The sequence below is a fragment of the Phyllostomus hastatus genome, unplaced genomic scaffold, assembly GCF_019186645.2.
Source record: "Phyllostomus hastatus isolate PE091 unplaced genomic scaffold, TTU_PhHast_1.1 phas_contig_137, whole genome shotgun sequence".
NCBI classification, from domain to species: domain Eukaryota; kingdom Metazoa; phylum Chordata; class Mammalia; order Chiroptera; family Phyllostomidae; genus Phyllostomus; species Phyllostomus hastatus.
Window position 1 is genome coordinate 3,441,769 of NW_025333583.1, and position 21,386 is coordinate 3,463,154.

At 42.4% G+C, this 21,386-nt stretch overlaps 1 protein-coding gene across 1 annotated transcript in view; it reads right to left on the reverse strand.

The window, feature by feature from the left end:
* The window catches only part of NYAP2 (neuronal tyrosine-phosphorylated phosphoinositide-3-kinase adaptor 2), a 211,431-nt gene that overhangs the window by 54,163 nt on the left and 135,882 nt on the right, over positions 1-21,386 (reverse strand). Inside the window, exon 4 of the mRNA XM_045851867.1 lies at positions 19,262-20,356. Coding sequence (XP_045707823.1) covers positions 19,262-20,356 — 1,095 coding nt within the window. The remainder of the gene's footprint in view (positions 1-19,261; positions 20,357-21,386) is intronic.

A 21,386-nucleotide genomic window follows, 5' to 3' on the forward strand; every position in this document is an offset into this window, starting at 1 on the left:
GCTCTCTTCGGTCCCCATAACACCAATGGCTGCCTTTCATTTTTCTTTCCCGTTTAGGACCTGGCAGTACTGAAGCTTCTCCCATTCCCTTTACACCAAATTCTCCACATACCTGACAGAGAAACTGCTGCGGAAAACCTCTGAGAAAAACAAACAGAATTCTCAAATACTTGACACACAGAGTTTAAGAGGATAAGCCTTTATAACCTGGGCCAGGCACACATTTTGACTTCAGATGTTTTAAAATATCTGTATCTTTGGACAGACTCCAAAATTATATGTCAACAGTTACAGAAGACCTGATAACGAAGTCATTCTTAAGTAGGACACAAGGCAGCAAAGTCACATAAAGAAAATCTAAAAAATCTTTTAAAAATCTTCTTAAAGAGGGCCACAGGGACTCAAGCGTGTGGTTTTTATAGCCCTCCTCCCTACGGCTCCATCATAGTCATGCTGAATACCTGCATCACACAAAGATCTCTGGATTTAATTGTTGGGGGAACTTGACCCTGGGATGGCTCTGCCATCATCTGGGTGAGACTGGGCCTGTTTTCTTACTTTCTGTGTTTCTTTGTACTCTTCCCTCTAATAAGGGATTCATACCACAACATCTCTAAGATGCCTTCTGGATCGGAAAGAATATGTGTGTATACACACACACACACACACACACACACTTCATATATATGCACACCATGATGTGTGTGTGTGTGTGTGTGTGTGTGTGTAGAGAGAGAGAGGCCAAATCTTAAAATCGCTTGCTTTATTTCCTCAGTTTAAAGTGAAATAGGATTCATGTGTGTCTAAATACATCATGGAAACGATATTTGGTGCAAATGTCCAAACCCAGAAGCCTGATATTCCTAAATCTACAACCTTGGTTTACTTTACGATTTTCAAACTAAGTACTAATACTGTGGGACAGAAGAGGGGGTGGTTTTTCATACAAAATATCCTCAGGTGCAGCCAATGGCATGAACAATCACACAGCCAAAACGCTGAAGAAAAACTCCAAGTTCAAGGAGAAGTAACAATGGTGCAAAGAGAATTAAAAATAAAACAAAACAAAACATGACTATAATTTGAGTTGCCCTTTTGTGAGCCATTCAAGAAGATTTGACTTTATGAGTCGAATCACTGCTTCCTAAGGCCAGTGGGAGAAAGTAACTAATTATCTATCAGATGCAAGAAATTAAAATGAACTTTTTCTTCTACAGGAAAAAAAGTGTGGAATTCTATCCGCGCCTCTCCAGCGTTTCTGTTTTCATCTATTTTTTAAAGTGGTGATGTCAGCACAACCCTTTGAACAACAGGAGAGGAAGAGAATGACTAGAAAGATCAAAGCAATGCTCTGTTACCAGACACTTTATAAACTGAGAAGACTTTGTAATGTAGGAGATTGTTACATATCCTCAAGACTGAGTTAATGTGCATAGGAAATTACTACGAGGCATTTGGGATCAAAATTGAAGTTGCTGTTGCGTGGCGTGTCGCCACATTGGTGTAGAAATGGCTTCCGTGCTGTTGGAGGATATGAACTGAGCTAATAATGCAGTGCATGGATTCATACCAGCAATTTAGCAGCCGAGTGCCGAGGGTCCATACCTCTGAATGCTGCGATCTGGGAAGCCCCAGCTGCGGCATCGCACAGTGTAAACAGAGCTGTCTTAGGGGTAGTGGGGCCCTGGGTGCCAGTTCAGACTTAGCCCCTAATTAGCTATGAGGCCTTGAGCAAATCATTTTCCCCTTCTGAGCCTTCATTTGCTTATCTTTAAATGAAGCATCTGGGCTCGAGGATCCTCAAGTTTCAGATTTTACAGACAAATACCAGAGTATATTCTATACTAGAGTTTTCCAATGATAAATGCTTATTAGAAAAATTGAGGAGTCTTTCAATAGTACTCATGCCTGGGCCACAATTAAATTAGATTATGGAAGGTTGGGCCTTGACACTGGTGATTTTTAAAAGCTCACAAAGGTTTTGCCCTGGCTGGTGTGGCTCAGTGGATTGAGCACCGGCCTGCGAATCAAAGGGTCATAGGTTTGGTTCTCAGTCAGGGCCTGTGTCTGGGTTGTAGGCCAGGTCCCCAGTGGGGGGCACGTGAGAGGCAACTACACATTGATGTTTCTCTCTCTCTTTCTCCTTCCCTTCCCTTCTCTAGAAATGAATAGAAAAAATCTTTAAAAAATTCAAAAGCTCCCGTGAGTTTAAAAAATAAAGTCAAGGTTCAGATCCACTGTTCTAAACATAATCAAACATTTTTTAACAACATTTAAAATACTTTTCATTATTCTTTTTGTAGACTGGCTGGGTCCTTTGTTTCCACTTCTTTTCTATTTTAGCTAAAAGCAGTTTAATTATCTTTTCTTACTCAACAGAAAGGAAAATGGGTAGAAGAAAAAAAACCAGCTAATCTATTTTATATTTATTAGATTCCTTGAGAAAAAAATTATTGTTAGAGAGGAAAAATATTTGACCACACCAAATTTTAAGATGACCTCCATCACTCATTTAGTCATTTCTGTGATGATTATCCCCCATCTTCATAAATAAGGAAGGATCAAACTGCCAAAGCTAGGAACACACATACACAGGCGACCCGTGAGTGGGTTGGTGAGAATTTGTTGAATTTTGGTCCTTTCATTTGGCTTCTTCACCTAGGCTGCCTTATCCATGATAAGGAAACCAGCCGTTTAAAGAAGATAACCAACTTTCTAATAATCATTAGAAGATAAGATGTCATTCATCTAAGATAACCCCAAACTCACACTTCTCAGTATTGTCTATTTTCTATGACTATGAGGCCTTTTTTTTTAAAAAAAAAAAAGGTCATAGTTGCCTCTTCTAATTTGTCAAGGAAAGACAAGCTTTTCCGCTGGTAGGTGGGAGGTGTGTGGGTAGTTGAATATATGCACAGGTGCAATCAACTTTAATTAAGACTCAAATCACTTTAACAGGCAGATGGAAAAATGCTTTAATCTTCTGTAAAAGAAACAGAGGCATTCAGGCACTAAAAATATTAATGCATGGGAAGAAAAGTATCATTTCCATTTTTCCTGAAAGATGCAATTCTGAAAATATATCCATAAATGTTTCTGAAGCAAACACTAAATGCTAAGAAGAATAATTTCTTCATCACAAAGGGTAATAAGGGTATTTCATTTCTATCAGAGTAAATGCAAAAACTCAGGTTGTTGTAATCACAGTTATTAATAGCTGTACTGGGGGGAGGTTAAAGAAGTCACACCTATTATGGTTTTACGAGAAAAGCAAGGCAGGGATATTAAACCTTTTAGGGGAAATTTACTGATGGCTACAGAACTGAATATATACTGTACTGCATTTCCTGATGATTTTCGTTCACAGATTTTCTAGATAAATATGGTTAGAGAAATAAATGGTGTCTGGGAATGATTGTTGGCCAATCTGAAATTTTTATAGGATTCTTGAGGAAAATAGTCATATAAATTTGAAAGAGAAAAATGACATTTGCACAGGAAAAGTCTCCAATGAGCAAGGTTTGACTTTTGCCCCCCAGATGGCATTTTTTAAAAAAAGAGATTATTTATTTACTTGTTTTTAGAGAGAGGGGAGTAGAGGGAGGACGAGAGGGAGAGAAACATCGGTTGGTTGCCTCTCACACACCCTCAAACAGGGACCTAGCCTGTAACCCAGGCACGTGCCCGACCAGGAATCGAACAATAGACCTTTCAGTCCTTCGGCCAATGGTCAACATTCTGAGCCGCACCAGCCAGGGCTGAAATGGTTAGTCCAGAAGATCCAGTAAAGATATAGGCAAAACCAATAGAAACATATTTAAATGATGATATCCATAGTCAGAAGGAACTCTGAAGAGCTAGAACTCATTTCAGATTGTTCTTCTACACAACATTGTACTTTTGCTCAAGTAATTGAAGTTCTTTGGATTCCAGTTTGTGAATGGGAAGGAGTTAAACAGGACTATTCCTGGGGTCTACCAGACATTCGTGGAGCTCCTACGATGTGAATCACGAGGTAAGGACAAAGAGTGGGAGTTAATGATGTTATTCTCCACTGTTTTCTTTGGAGCCAAGGAAGGGAACATACAAGAGTTCTTTTCTTGGAAATTTTATGTGGCAATATCATTGACTTCTCCTTCCCTTTCTACCATTGTGACTTTTTTCAGCTTCCTTTTACATTAGGTGCATGCCACCTGGACCCTTGTTTCAACTCCTGTCATTCTTTTTTCATCCTTGTCTTTCATAGACACACACATGCATGTGTGAGCAGTGTAATCACAATGTGGCTCAGGAATAAAGGTGCTCGTTTTTCTTTTTTGTAAATTAAATGAAAAACAGAACCAGGGCCTGGATTAAATGTTATTTCTTATTTCTGACATCAGGGACACTTTTTATTACCATGGTATCTTCTTTCATGAGTTATCTGGTAGCAGGCTTCTTTGTGGCAAAATCAATCAGCATGATGAACAAGGCCGCAGAGCATTATGATATCCACTGTTTTGCATTAGGCTCATGGGTTAACGATAGGAAGGAAGCCATGGGGGAAAGAATGGAAGGAGGATGAGGAGAGAGTGCTACTGTAATACAAGATGGTTTAGATGAAGCTGTAATTATACCTCAAACAAAAAACAGCCATCTCCTAAGGGTATCCAAACCCAGTCCTGGATGCCTGGGCTTTGTGAGCTTCAGAACCTATGACGATGTTGTGACCTGGGCCAGGAGGGCCAGAATGACACCATGCAGAGACAAGGAAGAAGAGGAACAGAATATCTTCCTCAGACACTCACCTCTCAACCTGCCCATCTTCTTTACTATTTATATCTCTGTAATAACAGTTTTGACTGCCAAATCTTGCCTCAGAAGGTACTCTCTCTATTAATAAATGTATCTCTCAACTTCATTTGAATGCTTGACTGACATTTCAAAATAAACATTCTGGCATCTGGAATAGTACTTGGCGCACAGTAGGGATTTTATCAATGTTCACTGAATGAATAAAAGACTGAATTATGCAACACATAGTTGAAATATGTATGTATTGTAGCATCAAAAAGAATAAAATAATTGGAAACAAACTTGACCAAGGAAGTAAAAGATGTGTGCACTGAACAGTATTCCTTCCAGTAGTTTTACAGGCTCACCCCACTGTCGCCTAGTATTCTAGGATTTAGCATAGAGCTGACCCTCTGTTTCCTTCAGGTCTCATCTAGACCACTTTATGTGGCTGCATATTACCTCCCTGCAGGGAACTAGCTTGCTCTTTAAAAGGAACCCCTCCCCAGATGGAGACCCAGCATGCTCAGCTGCCCTGATGGCCGCCTGTCCAGCTCGTTCTGTTAATGTTCCTGTTTCATGCCCTAGCATTCAGCTCTCTGACATACAGGCCTTCATAAAGATTTGCCATATCCTATATGTTTTTACTTTCAACAGCCTTGGAACACAGGTGTCTGAAACCCTTATTCTGGTCGATTCCATTTTGCTTCTTTGTAGATTATATCTGAATGCAAGTAGGTGCCTTTTAGGCTTTTCTTTTCCTTCCTCATCTCCACACCCAGGGGCTGCTGTTCATTGGACGCCACTACCACTGGAGCTGCCACGTGGGCTCACAACCCCCCCAGGGACACGGCACGCGGGGATGGCTTCCCTCCTCGGGCTGCATAGCCTCCACACACTTCTCTATCCTTAGAAGAACTTTTAAAATTCATAAAGAAAGAAAGAATGCTGAAGCACAGGGAAACCCACGTTTTGCACCAACACAGCTTAGGAGCTGGCCTCACATGACAGCATCTTGTGAGTCTTTGTAAGACTCCCACTGATTTCACAGGGAAGTAGGTCAGGACTGCTTTCAACTGGGAAGCCTCGTGCTGCAGGTTTCACTGAGCCATGAGGGGCGAATATTAAACGCTGACGTGCAAAGCAAACCTCTGCTTAATTAGCATCTGGGTACAGACATGGCTAGGAAAGTCATGGAAGTTAATACAAGATGAGAAAGTTGACAATAAGCATTTCAACAGCTATTTCTGAGTCCGTAACCTTTCCCTCGTGAGAAATACCACGGATGGTCATTTCATGCCTTACCTCTTGTACGAGTTAATCATTAGAAAGGAGGTCAGCATTCTTTCTGTATCTCTGGCTGCACACTTGTTTTTATATAACATTGCAGTGTTTGTTGTTGTTTTCTATATTGTATTTTTCAAGTGCTAACTTTAATTTTTTTTCTCATGATGACTAACCACTTTAGAAGGAAAAGAGATTCTATCTGAATCTGCTTAGAGGCAATCCTTCACACATCGGCCTTTTAACCACCCTCCCTGGACATACTATTTTTTCATAGTAGGTACTTTGGGTCTTGTTGGTTTCAACCTTATTCATTGGTTCATACCTTCTTGGGAGCAAGCTCGTATTTAAAAGATAAAGCATTTGTAATCAAATGATAAAAATATCCATTTGAAAAACATGTCAACCTGGTTTTCCTGAATTTCCTCTTTTGCTGATAAGTCATCTTTTACGATCACAGGGTAATGTTGCTGCCCACCCTTCTGTACGATGACAAAGGTCTCTCTGATCTCAGAGCTGTTTTCTGTACGGAAAGGGCAACGGTGCTTCACCAGGTGTGATGTCCCTCCTCCTCCGATGCTGGGACGTCACCCAGCAACCTTCAAACAGCCCGTGTCCCGTGGGAACGGAGGGCGGCTCACACTCTCACCGACGCTTCGTGCTCCTCACCGCAGCTCTCGGATGAGCCACTTAAGATGTCAGATCCTTTACCCAAGCCAGACTGAAGAGAGCTGTGCAGACAACGCAGAATCTCTACAAATTTAATTCCTTTTGACCTCGCTTCATTTTTAATAAAATATTTATTCTCTCCACAAACATCTAGAAGTCAGTCGCCCCTTAGAATTTACATTTTACAAGGTCTCTCCCTCTATACTCTATTCTCTAATTTTTAACAACAGTCCTGTGAGGTAAGTAGGAAAATAAAACAACTGAGACTTGGAGAGTTTGCCTGGCCCTAAAAGCATAGCTCTTCGGAGGCAAACGTGTCTTCGGACCCAAGGACATTTGACCCCCATGGTTTTTTCCTTTCGCATACCTCCAGGGACTCCTCAGTCTACCTTCCATTACAAAGAGATTGTTTTTTAAGATGGTCAAACAAAAAAAAATTTAAAAACAGAGACAAATGACAATACATTTTTAGTTTCCTTATTATCTTCTGGAAATTAAACAGTGGAAGGGTGGTACCCAACACCATGTACAATCTAGCTGACAGTTTCTCTCTATAATGTAATATCTTAACATTGCTTCCAGAGCCATCGAGTGAAAATCCATGCCATGGTATTTTCCATGGACCCTACTAAAATTCTTTTTATAAAATACTGAGATTGGATCATGGACACTTCCTTCCCTTTTCTTGCTGAGTGCTGTCTGGTTTCCCCAATCAGTCCAGTAGGACTAATTTCCCTTCTGATGATTTTACATGAAAATCACCTAAACCTGGGCTCTCCACTGAAATTCCTGCAGTGTTCAGTTTTGAAGCGCCTTCACTGGGGGTGATCTCGGTATCCTGGACAACACTCAGATTATTTGCCATATTTGGAAATCATGATCGTCCTGTTAGACTTTGTCACTAATAGCATGTTAGCTTTGGTGAAATCAATTAAATCCACAAATATAGATTAATTATGCAAAACAGTCATAGAGGCAATAGGCATGTAAATATAAAGTCTTTGCTCCCCCAAACTTGCCATTTAATTGTGGAGGTTAGATGCACACGTATCCACTTTAGTTCGGGAACACACGTGAAGGGGACTGTGTGCCAGAAAACATGCTAGTGGCTGCACGTACGGACTCAGCATTGAGTGCTGGCAGTTTGGCTGGGGAGGCAAACATTTACACACTATTCACAGCCCCGTGTCAGTGATGGTGTTAGAGGATCTTTTCCTACGTACGTCGATGAAGGAGCAGAGCTCCACAGATGGAATCAGGGCGGAGCCCATAAAAGATTACTCATGAGGGTATCATACTGCATGAAACCAGGAGAAATGTCTTGAGATAGAGGAGCTAACAAACACAGCCATTCTGTGAGATTTAAGACAATGAAGAGTGAGAAGAGAACAGGACCAAAGACCAGTTAGGAAGCCCTGAGTGACTCCGGAGTGAGCAGAAGAGGACGCTGGGTTGGAGGACATTAAGGATAAAACGAGGGAAAAGAAATAGAGGCAGCAAGTCCAAAATATTCACATGGGTGGTTTGGTTATGAGAGGAAAATGGAGAATCGTGGCTGGATGTAGCCACGAGGAGAATGCAGCCATGAGGAACCACTGAGCCATGAGCAGCCAGTAGGAAGATCAAGCTGTTTCTGCTGAGACATCAATGGACAACGTTATGATAGTTTACCTTAAATGATAATTTATATAATTTGGTTTAGAAACCAACGTGCATTCTGCGGGCTTCGAGGGAGCTCATCCATCATCCAAAGGAGGACCACTGTGAGGCAATCTGGTTTCATTTCTCAGGCTTGAAATTTCCCTTTGGCCAAACTGACAAACAGCTCATCACTTTGACTTCTATCTGTTGTTATTAATCACTGGTAAGGGGCTGATAACCAGTCGATGAAAGAGTGAAACTAGACTGTAAATATAGAGGCCACTGTGATATTTGGAATGTGGTAACTTACAGAGATCCATGCTTCCCTTCCTCTCTGATCACCTTGTTGGAAGCTGCTGACATCCCAGCCCCTTCCCAGCCTTCTAGTTCTTGGGAACCCTGGGTCTCCTATTTGAGCCACAGGAACAAAACAACATTAAAACCACCACCCATAGCATTATGGTGGGAGGTAGGATTCAACAGTATGTGAATGCCCCCATTCTCTACCTGCTGACTCTTTCTACGTATTATTTTCTGTTTTTTTCTTTCTTGACTTAATTTTATCATTTAAATCTATAACAAAAGAACTGCTGCCAAAAAGAAAAAAAATAGAAAAGTGCTATTTTATTGAATGCAATTGAAAGTTTACCAGAAGAAAATGGTAGGAGGAAGTTTACTCTGCAGATCAATTGTCAGATAATATTATAGACTTCTGGATTTAAAATATTTCCTGGAAGTTCTCAGCTCTGGGCACATGTGGCTAGAAAGGATGTCTGTTCTAAAATTCATGTTACTCTCATTCCCTCCTCCCCTCTCGGATTCTCCTTAATCTTCCCACTCCTTTCATCTGGGAGTAGCAACGGCCCAGGTTCTCCAGCTGATTGGTTAGTCAACCAGGAATGAAACATTTAATGTAACGGGCTCCCATCAGCTCACAACAATAATGAGCTTCCCTCAGCCGAGAAACACCATACACCACTCTAGACACTCATTACATTTGGAATTGCCACCCATTTACTGAGTTCTGAAAAATAAAATTTTTGAGAGTGAAAAAAAAACCCTTTTCCAATGCTTTATAACTGAAACCCATTTGTACCCAGAAACACATGCATTTAAGACCACCAGTCACATAATAACCGCTCCCTGCATTCACGCAACGCCTTTCTGCCAAGAAGGCAAATGACTTAGTTGAATAGGTTCTTCACTCTTTTTGCTAACTGAGTTCAGTAATGAATGATGTCAATCAGGGGGGAATTTCTTCTTTAAAATGTTGCTTTCTATTATTTTCTTTTTAAAACTCCACCTTTCTATCTTCCATCTTTGAGAAATTATCGATTTTCAGAGCTCAGTCACACAAAACTGATGACAAGTTAACATCTACGAAATGATCTACATTTAAATGCTTTTTGGCTATATTCTTTATATCTATCTCCTAGTAAATCTGCCTACAATGGGATGGGTGTTTTTTAAGATAGGACACTTAAGAGCACAAGCAATGAATTTAGTATTTAACATAATGCCTTTTTGGTTGAATAACTGGATTGATTTCAGTGTGGAATTTTCTAAGTCATGGATCTGATTTCTTTTCTTTTATTTGATTTTTTTTTCACTTAATGGTCAAACATGTCTCACATGGCTCTTGTTTCCTGAAGCCCACTATCCCTACCATGCCTATGAATTCAACAAGTTCCATAAATAGTTATCAGGTATTAACTTTAAGAAATCTTGCATTAGGCCAGGTGTTACATGAAATAAAACGCTAATAAAAAGGGATGGCCTTTGTCTTCCCTGGCCATTTGTCTTAATGGTAAATAACACAGAAAAAAACTTTGTAAGGCACATACCATTATAAACCGCTCTCAGAACTTGAAGGAGAGATTATTTACAGACAATAGCATTTAAAAAAAAACTCTACAAAACAGCACATAGGTTCTTAGCAGGGATGTAAGATTTAGGTTTTGTTTTACTGGGGTTATTGGGGAAGTCCTTTCAAAAAAAGAGAACACCAGCAGGAAGGGGAGCATTTATTTGGGGATCTACAGATCATCCAGTAACCCACAGAAGCACCCAACACGGCTGGAAGAGACTCATACTTTTAACATCCAATATTTTCATTTGAAAAATGAAACATTGAGGCCTGCAGAGATGAACTGACTAAGTCTCTAAAGTCTCAATGCTCTTCAGTGGTTGAGGCAAGATGGAAGCCACCTCTTGGGACATCCGGCCCCTGTCCTAGCCTTCCAGATCATATTCACTTGGAATGTGGGACATGCATAGGGGAGTATACATGTCCGATAGGAGCCCCTATGTGTACCTAATATTTTAGTGCTTATAGATGTCAAAGTGTGGAATACACACAATATTGAACATGAATCAGAAACTGTATCTTCCGTTTCAGGCATTCAACAGGACGGAAAGAAATCTGTCTTAGTACATTTCACATGTGTAAAATTAAATACAACTGAGTGAATCTCGATTTTAAAAAAAAATAGACAGAGGTAGCTTTACTTCTGAATTGAAAATGCGTTTGAATTTTATAAATCAAAAAGTAGAGAGGCTTCTTTCTTAATGGAGAGAACTGCTGATTAAATTGCGATAAGCAATTGCACTCACAGGCTCAGCAGCCAGAGAATACAAACACTGGGGATAAACACGTCTGCCTGCATCCATCAGAGACAGCTGCGGTCTCGTCCCAGCAAGGTGAGCAATTATTTATGAAATTATGTCTTCTTCAGTGGTTCCATGTTTCAGTCCTAGGAGGAACTAAACGAGGGAAACTGACAATGTCATGGTCCCAATTAACCAAGAAGTCCCAGGCATTTTCAAACTTCGAGGGATTTGACTTATATTCTAGTGAGCCTCATCATCCTGAAACAAAATGTATTTGGCTTTAAAAGTAATAACAGTTATATAGGTCAGGGTATTCTTGCAGACCGGTATTTATTTTTTTAACTTTATTTTTCTCGTTCACACTATTACAGACGTCCCTACTTTCCCCTGATTAGCCCACCACCACTCAGCCCCCCTTCCCTCTGGCCATCACTTTGTTTATTTTTAGTTTTACAGATAAGTGCCTGATTCTGTCTATGACCCATGAACACAAATCTAAGACAAAAGAGGTGATGCTCAAAAGCATTTTGCACAGGGCTTTTTTGGAGTTTTTGTTTGTTTTACTAGAACCGTTTCTAAGTGAGTGATGCTAGGGCCCATTGCCATTGGCTAGGGGCTTTTAATCTATGGACTGCTTTTCCCCCCTGGGGTAGCCACAGGCCATGAAGTTACTGCATAGTTATGAACAAGAGGTCAGCAGCTAAAGATACAAGTGCTACACCCCTGAGGTAGGGTCATCCAGTTGGTAGGTCAGCACTGAAGTCTCAGAGAACACAGAAATGCACACACGTGTCCTTAAGTTAGGCCCACAGCCACGGAGGTGAGCTCACAGAGGTGAGAGTTAGGCTCACAGAGGTGAGCACTCAGTCTCTTTGCTGGGTCATTTGGGTGAGCCCAAGGCCCAGCGGGGCAGACGGCATGCCGTCAGGAGCAGCTCAGAGTCCTGGGCTTACAGAAGAGCCCAGGGCAGTGACCAGGATATTCCAGAGTGAATCTGGGAGGATGCTGCAAGGTGTTCCACCCCCTTCCTAAATTGTTGACAATCAGTAAGTGGTCCATGCCATTTAGGGACAAACTCAGCTTTCTCTTATTAATAGATAGTCCTGGGAATGGTAAGCCTATGAGTCATTAGAGTTCCGATGATAACTACTACCTGTTAATGGCAATAGGGAAGAGAAAAAAAGTTGGGGTGATTAGCCAATTACAGATAAAATATCATTAAGACCAGAAACTCTGGAGCTAAACAAACTGGGTTCAAGTCCCAGATTTACAACCTATGTGACTCTGGGTAAGTTGTGCCTCCGTTTCTTCCATTTTTAAAATGACAATGTTAATGTCACTCACCTTGGAGTAGAGCTACGAGGACTGGATGGATGGACGATGCTCAGGACAGTGTCTGATACAGAGTAATCGGCAGTAAAGTAAGTATGTGCTACTATAATTATGGAAGCATTTGCAAGAAAAAGGTTGGATACCACACTCCCTCCCCAGGTTCTCAACGTTTGCTTCTTTGATGCATCCCACCCTGGGCTTAGTTGGTCTTAATATCATTCCTGGTACAAATGATATCATTTTCCAAGAACCTCCCTTGTCCCTTCATTCCCCCATTAGCATGGTCAGGTCTAGCTCCCAAGACCACTGGCCCAGTCCCGCCAGCCAGACCTCCTCATTACTCTCATGGCGCCTCCCCTCCCTGTCTTCGGTGTCCCTCAGTGAAGACTCCCATTCTCTTGCCTGGCCTCTGAGTCACAGTGTTCTGTCTGCTCTCCTTCACTGATTAGGCCATGGGACGGGTTGTCCTCTCTAGATAGCACACCCTTGTCCTGAGTCATGGCCCCATCGGGGGACCCCATTCTGTGCTGGCTAGTCTCCCCCCTTAAATGGCCTGGACCCATCTCGGCAGATCTGTGGGGTAGGAACTGTTGCCACCCTGGCTCCCAGGCGCCCCCACCTGTCTGACTGGTAGCATCAGCCCCTGCCTGAAAGGGCCCTTACCAGTAGTTCTCAGACTTAACTGCTGAGGGATACTGAGATAGGACACGGCACAGGACTGGCACACCTATGACAGAGGTCCTAAGGAAGAACAAGAATGGACATTACTCACAGATTGTCCACCATATGCTCTGGGAGAACCTACAGGAAGTAAAACTGTTTTCCCCGTTGATCCATTCAGATGCCCCTAACCGTCTTCTCTGCAAGCTGCCACCCAATCAGCAGCTTACTTAAGGGAAGGAAAACATTCACCGTTTCAATCTGTCTGTAGGTTACTTTTTCCCCTCTCTCTTTCTCTTACATAAATTCTATTTTTGACTGTGTTCAATAAAAACAAAGTTATAGATTTCTCTTGCCTACAGGTAAATGGCACAGTCCCTTATTTATTGGCGATAGGAAGCATAACTATTACTAGGGTTGTTACTAAGTGGTCAATGACCCAGGGCTAATCCCCAGGAGTTCTCACAGAATGGTCTTTGATAAGGCTCAGGAGTCTGTATTTTTGACAACATCCAAGTGAACACGATGCAGGGAGTGTGTGGATCACTAAGCTTTCAGTGTCCTTTGTCTGCTAGGCTTGGAATAACCTGAGCACTTCCTCCGGAGTCTGAGTCCATCCCCGTGGTCCTGGCCTGGGAGCGTCATCCTTACCCAGGACTTGGCTTTAGTTCCCTTCTGAGTACTGGACGGAGCCTTGCTAAGGCAGAATCCCACCACAGTGTGGGACCCGGACAGGGAGGCACCCAGCAAACCCAGGGAGAGGAACCTGACAAAGGAGATGTGTAACGGAATCTACAGGCCTTGGTCTTGTCGGGTCTTCTGGAATCCTCCTCATGATATCCCCTGAGATATCGTCAGGGATTCTTGGTGTAGCTCAAGCCCCAAATGCCTTTAAAGAATCCCAGTGCTGCCCTGGCTGGCGTAGCTCAGTGGACTGAGCACAGGCTGTGAACCGAAGTGTCACAGGTTCGATTCCCAGCCAGGGCACATGTCTGGGTTGCAGGCCATGGCCCCCAGCAAGCGCACATTGATGTTTCTCTTTCTCTTTCTCCCTCCCTTCCCTCTTTAAAAATAAATAAATAAATACATCTTTATTTAAAAAAAAAGAATCCCAGTGCTCCAGATGTTGGGGATCCAACCCCCACCCCTGGACAGGCGGCTCCAAGTTACCAGGCCCATAGAAGTTCTGCCCAAAGTCAGCACGCAGGCCGGTCAGCAGTTGGAGGCTGGGGGCTCACCCAGGCTCCACAGTAAATGAGAGATCTAGGGTTGTGGACTCTATTCTTCCCCTTCCCTTTGGTTTCTCTCTACAGTTGGCCCTCTGTGTCCATGGGTTCCCCATCCAAGTATTCAAAAACATTCAGAAAAATATGTTGCTGATGTTTTCTGCATAGGTGGGTCTATGATGATTGCGTCTGTGCTGAAAATGTACAGCCTTTTATCTTGTCATCATTCCCTAAACAATATGGTATGACAACTATTTATATTGCATTTACAGTGTACAGGGTGGGCAAAAGTAGTTTACAGTTGTGAGTGTGCAAAATAGAGTTTATTCTTGTATGATAATATATTCATTATTATATTATTTTCCTTATGAACCACTGTACACCCACTTTTGCCCAATGCTGTATTAGGTACTACAAGTGTTCTAGAGATGATTTAAAATATATGGGAGAGTATCCATAGATTATATGTAGATGCTACACCATTACCATAGAAGGGACTTGTGCATCCTCAGAGTTTGATATCGAGGGAAAGCTGTACCTGTTTTTTTCCCACCCACTCTTTGTCAGCCCCTCCTTTCACAGGAATGAAAAGGAATGAAGATAAATTCCTTACTTATTTTGTTTGCTGAAGTTTACTGAAAAAGAATATTTTTAATAAGCTAAAGAGTAGCTGTGGGTTCCCCTAAAATAAAATAACATTCACTCCATGGCTTCCGGGACAGCTCCGTTTTCGGAAAGCTGATGTTTCTGGCCAGTTCAGATACGAACCCGAGGATCCCATTTAAGACTTAGTAAAGGGGGTGAAAGTGGCCTTTTGAAGTAAAGGTCACAAAGTCCCCACACGGAAGATCAAACACCTAAATTAGACGACAGTCTCTTCAGACCTGTTTGGGTATCTGGTTTCATGGCCCAAACCACACCTGATTCATGGCGTGATAATGCAATGAGGAAAAGCCTGAAAGGAGACTAAGAGAAACAGGGAGGGGAGGACAGGCCACACGCATCAATAAAGAGACTGAAAACCAAGGGAGGAGGCAGGAAAACCCCAAGAAACAGATGTAAGAATTTAAGTGAGTTTAACTGATATAGCAGTAGAGGGCTGCTCAGCTTGACAACCTCTAATAGCCCCTGAGGGCATCCGAGTAACATAATAATCAAGCTATCAATACCGTGTCACTATTACAAATGACCAGGGGCAGTGACAGTCACCTCTATGTGAGGCCTTCCTGTTCAGATCACCGTGCTAAACACTTTATGTGCACTAGCACATAGTAGGCACACATCAAGGATCACAACAATGACTCTGAATCATGAAGATGGCTATATTATGTTAGTATACCCTTCTTTTTTCCCTAAAAGTGGGATAATAAATTAATACATTTCAAAAATTCCTTCCAAAATCATTCCTTTTAAATTTAAATTCTTTCAATATTTCAGTTAGTGAAAGTAAGTTGGATCAGTTGTTTTGCCAGCAATGCCTAACATTTTAGGCATCATTGGGCCTCAAGTGACTTAAAAGGGAGAAAAGTGTGTGGGGATGGGGGTGGAGAGTATAGGGGTAGATTTTTTGTTTTGTTGGTTTGCATATTTCGGGGGGGATGTTGTTTCTGTGTTTTTGTTTTACTTTTGTATTATTTATTTATCTATTATTATTATTTTTTTTTTAGAGAGGAAAGGGAGGGAGATAGAGAGAGAGAGAGAAACATCAATGTGCAGTTGCTGGGGGGCATGGCCTGCAACCCAGGCATGTACCCTGACTGAGAATCGAACCTGCAACACTTGTGTTTTTAACAAAGTGAAAGGAAAGGAAAAGGTTACATCTGATTCCCAGCCTTATTTCATCACACCTATAAAACCCATTTATATCGATAATTGTAAAAATATAAGATCTAAAAGTCTTACATAGGAGTGTTTTTAGAAGGCTGAAAATGAAACGTAACAGCAGGAAACTCCGCATCTCCATGGATGTGGAATATCGTTGAGAATGGGGAAGCTCTTTGCCGGCTCTGGCTCACCCTGTTCGCTTTTTCCCCATGACTATGCCTGGGGAGTGGGCCCGCGCCACTTCTTCCGTTTGCTCCTTCCTTGGCCTCATTCAAGACCTACTGTTCTACAGATTCTAACCAAAGGGTGTGTAAAATAAAACCAGTAAAAGAAAGAGAAAAATTACAGGTAGAAAACGAGCAGTCGAGTCCCCAAATCACTGCAAAACATGCTGGTACTTCAGCTACTTCTCATGTACACACAAAACTGTACAGCGACAAACGACAAGTTAATCACTTCTGACATGCCTCATATCCCCCATCTCACTGCACAGATTTAAAAAATACTAATAACCAATTCAAATCACAATTATTATCATTAGAGACTATCAAGTATCCTCATATATAGTTAAGCAGTACGACAATGTCCCATCGAGTAGGAAACAATGCTTCCCAGAACAGTTAATGGAAAGGCCATATTTAGAAAATTATAAAGGGAGACAAAATTGATTCAGAGTCTACCTACCCCTATTATCTCATTTTATCTCTTCCTGTTGCTTCATCCCCATCAAGAATTGTAAACTCTTAAGATATGAAATTATTAAATTAAGTGTGTCTTTTATAGCTTACTAGAAATAAGAGTTGAGGCATATATTTTATCTGACATAGATTTTTAAAAATTAAAATAGGAATAAATGTGCTTTAAATGGAATACCAGAAAATTAGCAAAATCGACACTTCCAGTAAAGCCAGAGGGGTATGGAGAATAGAAATACCGGTCTTACTTTTATTCCTGAAATATAAAAAAAAATACCACTTGAGACTCAGGAGCCATGAATGTTATAGTACTTCACATCACTTATTCTGTCCCTACGGTATCAGCAGGCGTCTACAAATCCTGTCTGGCAAGAGTGAAGGGGAGAGTTGTATCACTGAGCGTTCTGCCATAGTAATTACAGATTAACTCAATCATCATCAATTCTGGGTCGACTTTTTGGAGCACAGAAAGATTCTGAGAGCCCCTATGATTTTGTTAGCATCTGATAGTGTCTGTTTTCTCCCAGAGTCAACAGTAAAAAGCATTAGGTTATTTATCTGTGCTATCAGCATTTTCCCTCCTTACCAGTTATATAAAATAAAACACTGAAGTTAAAATAACTCAGGGCATGCCCTTTCTCTGAAGAGTTGGTACATGGGAAAAAATTCAGTCCTCGGATCCCTAAAAGCTATAAAGAGCCTGGATCACTTTCCCACGTACAAGCTTTGTTTCAGAAGCACATGTAGCTCATTTTGGAGTCAAATGGAGAAGTCTGTGACATACAGCACATAGACTGATTCTAACAGATGGATTTTTCTTGAAATAACTTCATTAGTTAATCATTTCTTCTGCATATACTTTTTCTGGCTAATTGATAGAGCTGCCAGCTGGTGCTGGGAAGGATCACCCAGAGAAATGGGTAGGTAAGGAAAAACTCCGATCATCTTACCAAGTCTAGGACAGCACATCCATGACTTTCGCCATGACGTATTTGAGAGTACATTTTTTTTCTTTAAACTTTTTTTCCCTCCCTTATCCCCCCAGATCTTACCGGATCTGTGTTTAAACTGAATTTATCATCTGTAAAAACAAAACTTCACCCTTTAATAAATATCGATCGACCAGCTTTTGCCAAACTTGAAATCGTCGACTGGTGATCTTGTGGGCCAGCTGATCCTTGTGGGTGGATCGGGGGTTGTCCTGTGCGCTGCGGGCTTTTAAGCTGCATCCTTGGCCTCTACTCACAGGGTTCCAGCAGCATTCTCTGTCCTGCCAGCCAAACCTGTCTCCAGACATTGCCCAACATCCCTGCGGGCAACGCTGCCCCAGCTAAGAATCGCTGTTCTTATTTTTTTAATTCAATTTTTAAAATAACTGGATGTATGCAAGTATGGGTATATTTAACTCCAGACATGTCTAACATATTACATATTGTTGACTTTTAGTCAGGTAAATGAAATGTGTTTTATTTTGTTTGAAGGGGGATTATTGATGCAGCTAATGCTTTCATAAATCTCTCTGGGTAAAAAAAAATAGACAAGATAAGTGGTTTATAACTACCAATGAATATTAATAATCTAAGGAGTGTCATCATCTTCATCATCAAAATTATTAAGGATTTCTTTTCCTTCAGGGAAAGTCTTTATGTGACTGTATGAATAAATAAGTAAGAAAATCCTGTGTTGGGATCATCTGAGATATAAACGGTAAATTATCAGCCCAGTTGCCTGAGGCATTTTTGAACAAGGGGAAGCAGTGTGATTTAATGAAATGGACATTGAGAAAACTAGATCTGTTTCGACTTTACTCTGTATTTCTGGGGTGATTTGGAGCTCACAAAAGGATTAGACATTCAGGTACAAACATTTCCTGGTCTTTGAAATTCGGTACTAAATAGAAATGCTAACTATCTGTCACTTAGTGATTTCCCCCTGGTGTATATGCGGATGGACACAGGAAGACAACCATAGGAGTAAGATGCGCATCACCACAGCTGCAGGAGAGAAACAATGAACCTCTTCTAGTTTAGAGAGAAGGTCAAAATGTAACAACGTAAAGTATGCAGAAAGCCGTTGGTTATGTTAAAAAAAAAGACCAAATTCCATCCGAATTGCTATCTTTCCAGCAAAGGTTTTCTAAGAGTAGCTCAAGCAGGTTTTTAATACAAGATAAATTTAACATTGATCAATTCTGTGTCTGAATGTATAATTTCTCCCTCCAAATCAAGATAGTTACTTAAAATTTTTAGTGTCTGTTTTCTTAGTTAGACTTCCCAGTGCCACTTAAAGAACTTGGACTTTCCATTTTATTTTTAAAAAATTATTCTTCATTTAAAATGGCTAGGTTATATGGTGCAGATTTTCACTTTCGGTTTTAGATCACACTCTTTGCTTGAGCACAGCAGAAGAAAACTAACACCTTTTGAGATTTCCACTAAATGGACTGACGGTCAGGCACTGCCTACAGTGCGTTATGAGTGCCTAAGAGCTGCGTGCGATTTTAAGCCCCACAGGCACGCGCTGGGCTAGCGACACCTGCACACTTACTGTCTGCGGGTTCCTTAGACCTGCGGCCGCTGGATGACTTCCTCAGCAGGCTGCGTCCCGAGGTAAAGAGGCTGGTTAGTTCCTCCAAAGGACTCGTGGGCGTCCTGGACCGGGAGCCGCTGCTGGGGGCCGCCCCGTAGGTGTTGACCGAGGCGTTGACCATCTTGCTCCCGTCCTGCGACACGGGCCTGGTGGTCGCATGAGGCACCGACGGAGAGCTCCTTGAGAGGCTGCCAGAATGCACGGCGTCGTAGGGGGGAGGCCTTTTGAGGCTGAGCGGGGTGAGGGACCTCCCCATGCTAACAGGGGACGGGGAGGCCGAGTGGCTCTTCGGGTAGCCGTGCGGGGACTGCGTCCGGTACAAAGTGGACGGCGGGGGAGGGGACGAGGAGAGCACGGACGCAGTGGCCCCGGGCCCCAGGGCCCCGCTCTGGTCCTTGTCCAGTTTAGGGTGGCTTGAGGCGTGCGGGGGCAGCGAGGAGGGAGACGCCCCGGCCTGTTTCAGGTAGGACACGTTCTCCAGCACGGGAAGCTTGGTGACCTCCAACGGGGTGAGCGGGGACTCGTCGGAATTGGGGGAGCACTGCGCGGGGGCAGGCGGGAACACCAGCAGCGGGGGCCTGTGCGAAAGCAGGTTAGGGAAGGGCGGGGGGATGTCACAGAGCAAACCCTTCGGGGTACAGGGCACTGAGGACTTGGCGAAGTCCAAGTCAGGCACCGTGGGAGTAGCACACTGCGAAGAACAGCTGTGATGGTCAAGGTCGCACTTGGAGTCTTGGCCCAAGTCGTCAAAAATGGGGTATTTCATTTCCTCGTAGACGGCCTCACTCTGGTCGTCGTCCTCCCGCCGGAAGTCTCGGAGGATGTTCCCCACCATCTCGATGTACACGGGCTCCTCCTCCTCGGGGTCCCCCGCGGGGCTGCTGACCCGGGAGAGGGAGGGGTCGCGCGTGAGCGAGGTCCTCCTGGGCGCGTGCTTCTTCATGTACGTTTCGTCGAAAGACGTGCTGAGCTGAGTGTTGGGGTTCCGTTTGGGTTTGGGAGGAGGGATCTTCTTTGAATATTCGTCACTGTTGGGTCTTGGTTTGGCAGCAACTAAAAAGAAAGAGAAGAAAGTAAAGTCGATGAAGACAATGGTGACGTTTTCAAAAATGATTTGCCCTCGGATTTGCTATTGTACACTTTTCTAAAAATGATTTTATTTATTTATTTATTTATTTATTTTTAGAGAGGGAGGGGAGGGAGAAAGAGAAAGAGAGAGAAACATCAATGTGCGGTTGCTGGGGGCCGTGGCCTGCAACCCAGGCATGTGCCCTGACTGGGAATTGAACCTGTGACACTTTGGTTCGCAGCCTGCACTCAATCCACTGAGCTCCTCCAGCCAGGGGCTATTGTACACTTTTGATGGGAGGGATAGTCTGCTTTATTCCTGGCTGGAGGTTTACACTAAAATTCAATGAAAGTCGATTATTTCTCGTACTTAGAAAAACCTGATGACAACAATAGTAATATTTATCTCACACTAATGTTAATAATCCAGCACTGGTACATGCATTAAAGCCAGGACTATTCGTCCTTTTGTCTCAGAATTTTTAAATAGAAACCTTCAGAGGCAACGTGTTGGATTTAAAAAATCACAAATTTCATAAAGATTAATCTCCATGATTTAACAGACAAGCTCAGGGGAAAAAATCTAGAGTTTCTGTTAGCACAAATGGTCAAAAACACCATGGGTTCTGAGTCCTGTGAATGACGTGGCTACTGTCCACAGTCACATCTTGCTTTCATTTCAGATAAAACTGTCTCAGCCTGGCAGACTTAATCTCTGCTCTGGTTCAGATAAGTAACTTCTACAGAGATGGGCCTGCAACTTCGGGGGAAATTGAGGTGAAAATCTCACAAGTCTAGACAAGTTAATCTCCAAGTCCTCAGGTGTTGTTGATTAGGGTGCATTTGTTGTCATTCATAAGATTTCTTATGATATCCCAAATGCTCTCTTGGAATGCATTCATTGGATGTGTTGTCCCGACACATAAGAACCCCATCGAGAGTTTTGCCAGGGAATAATCCACAGGGTGACACGTAAGCTTCAGGAATAATTTTTGGAAACTCACAGATAGGTGGC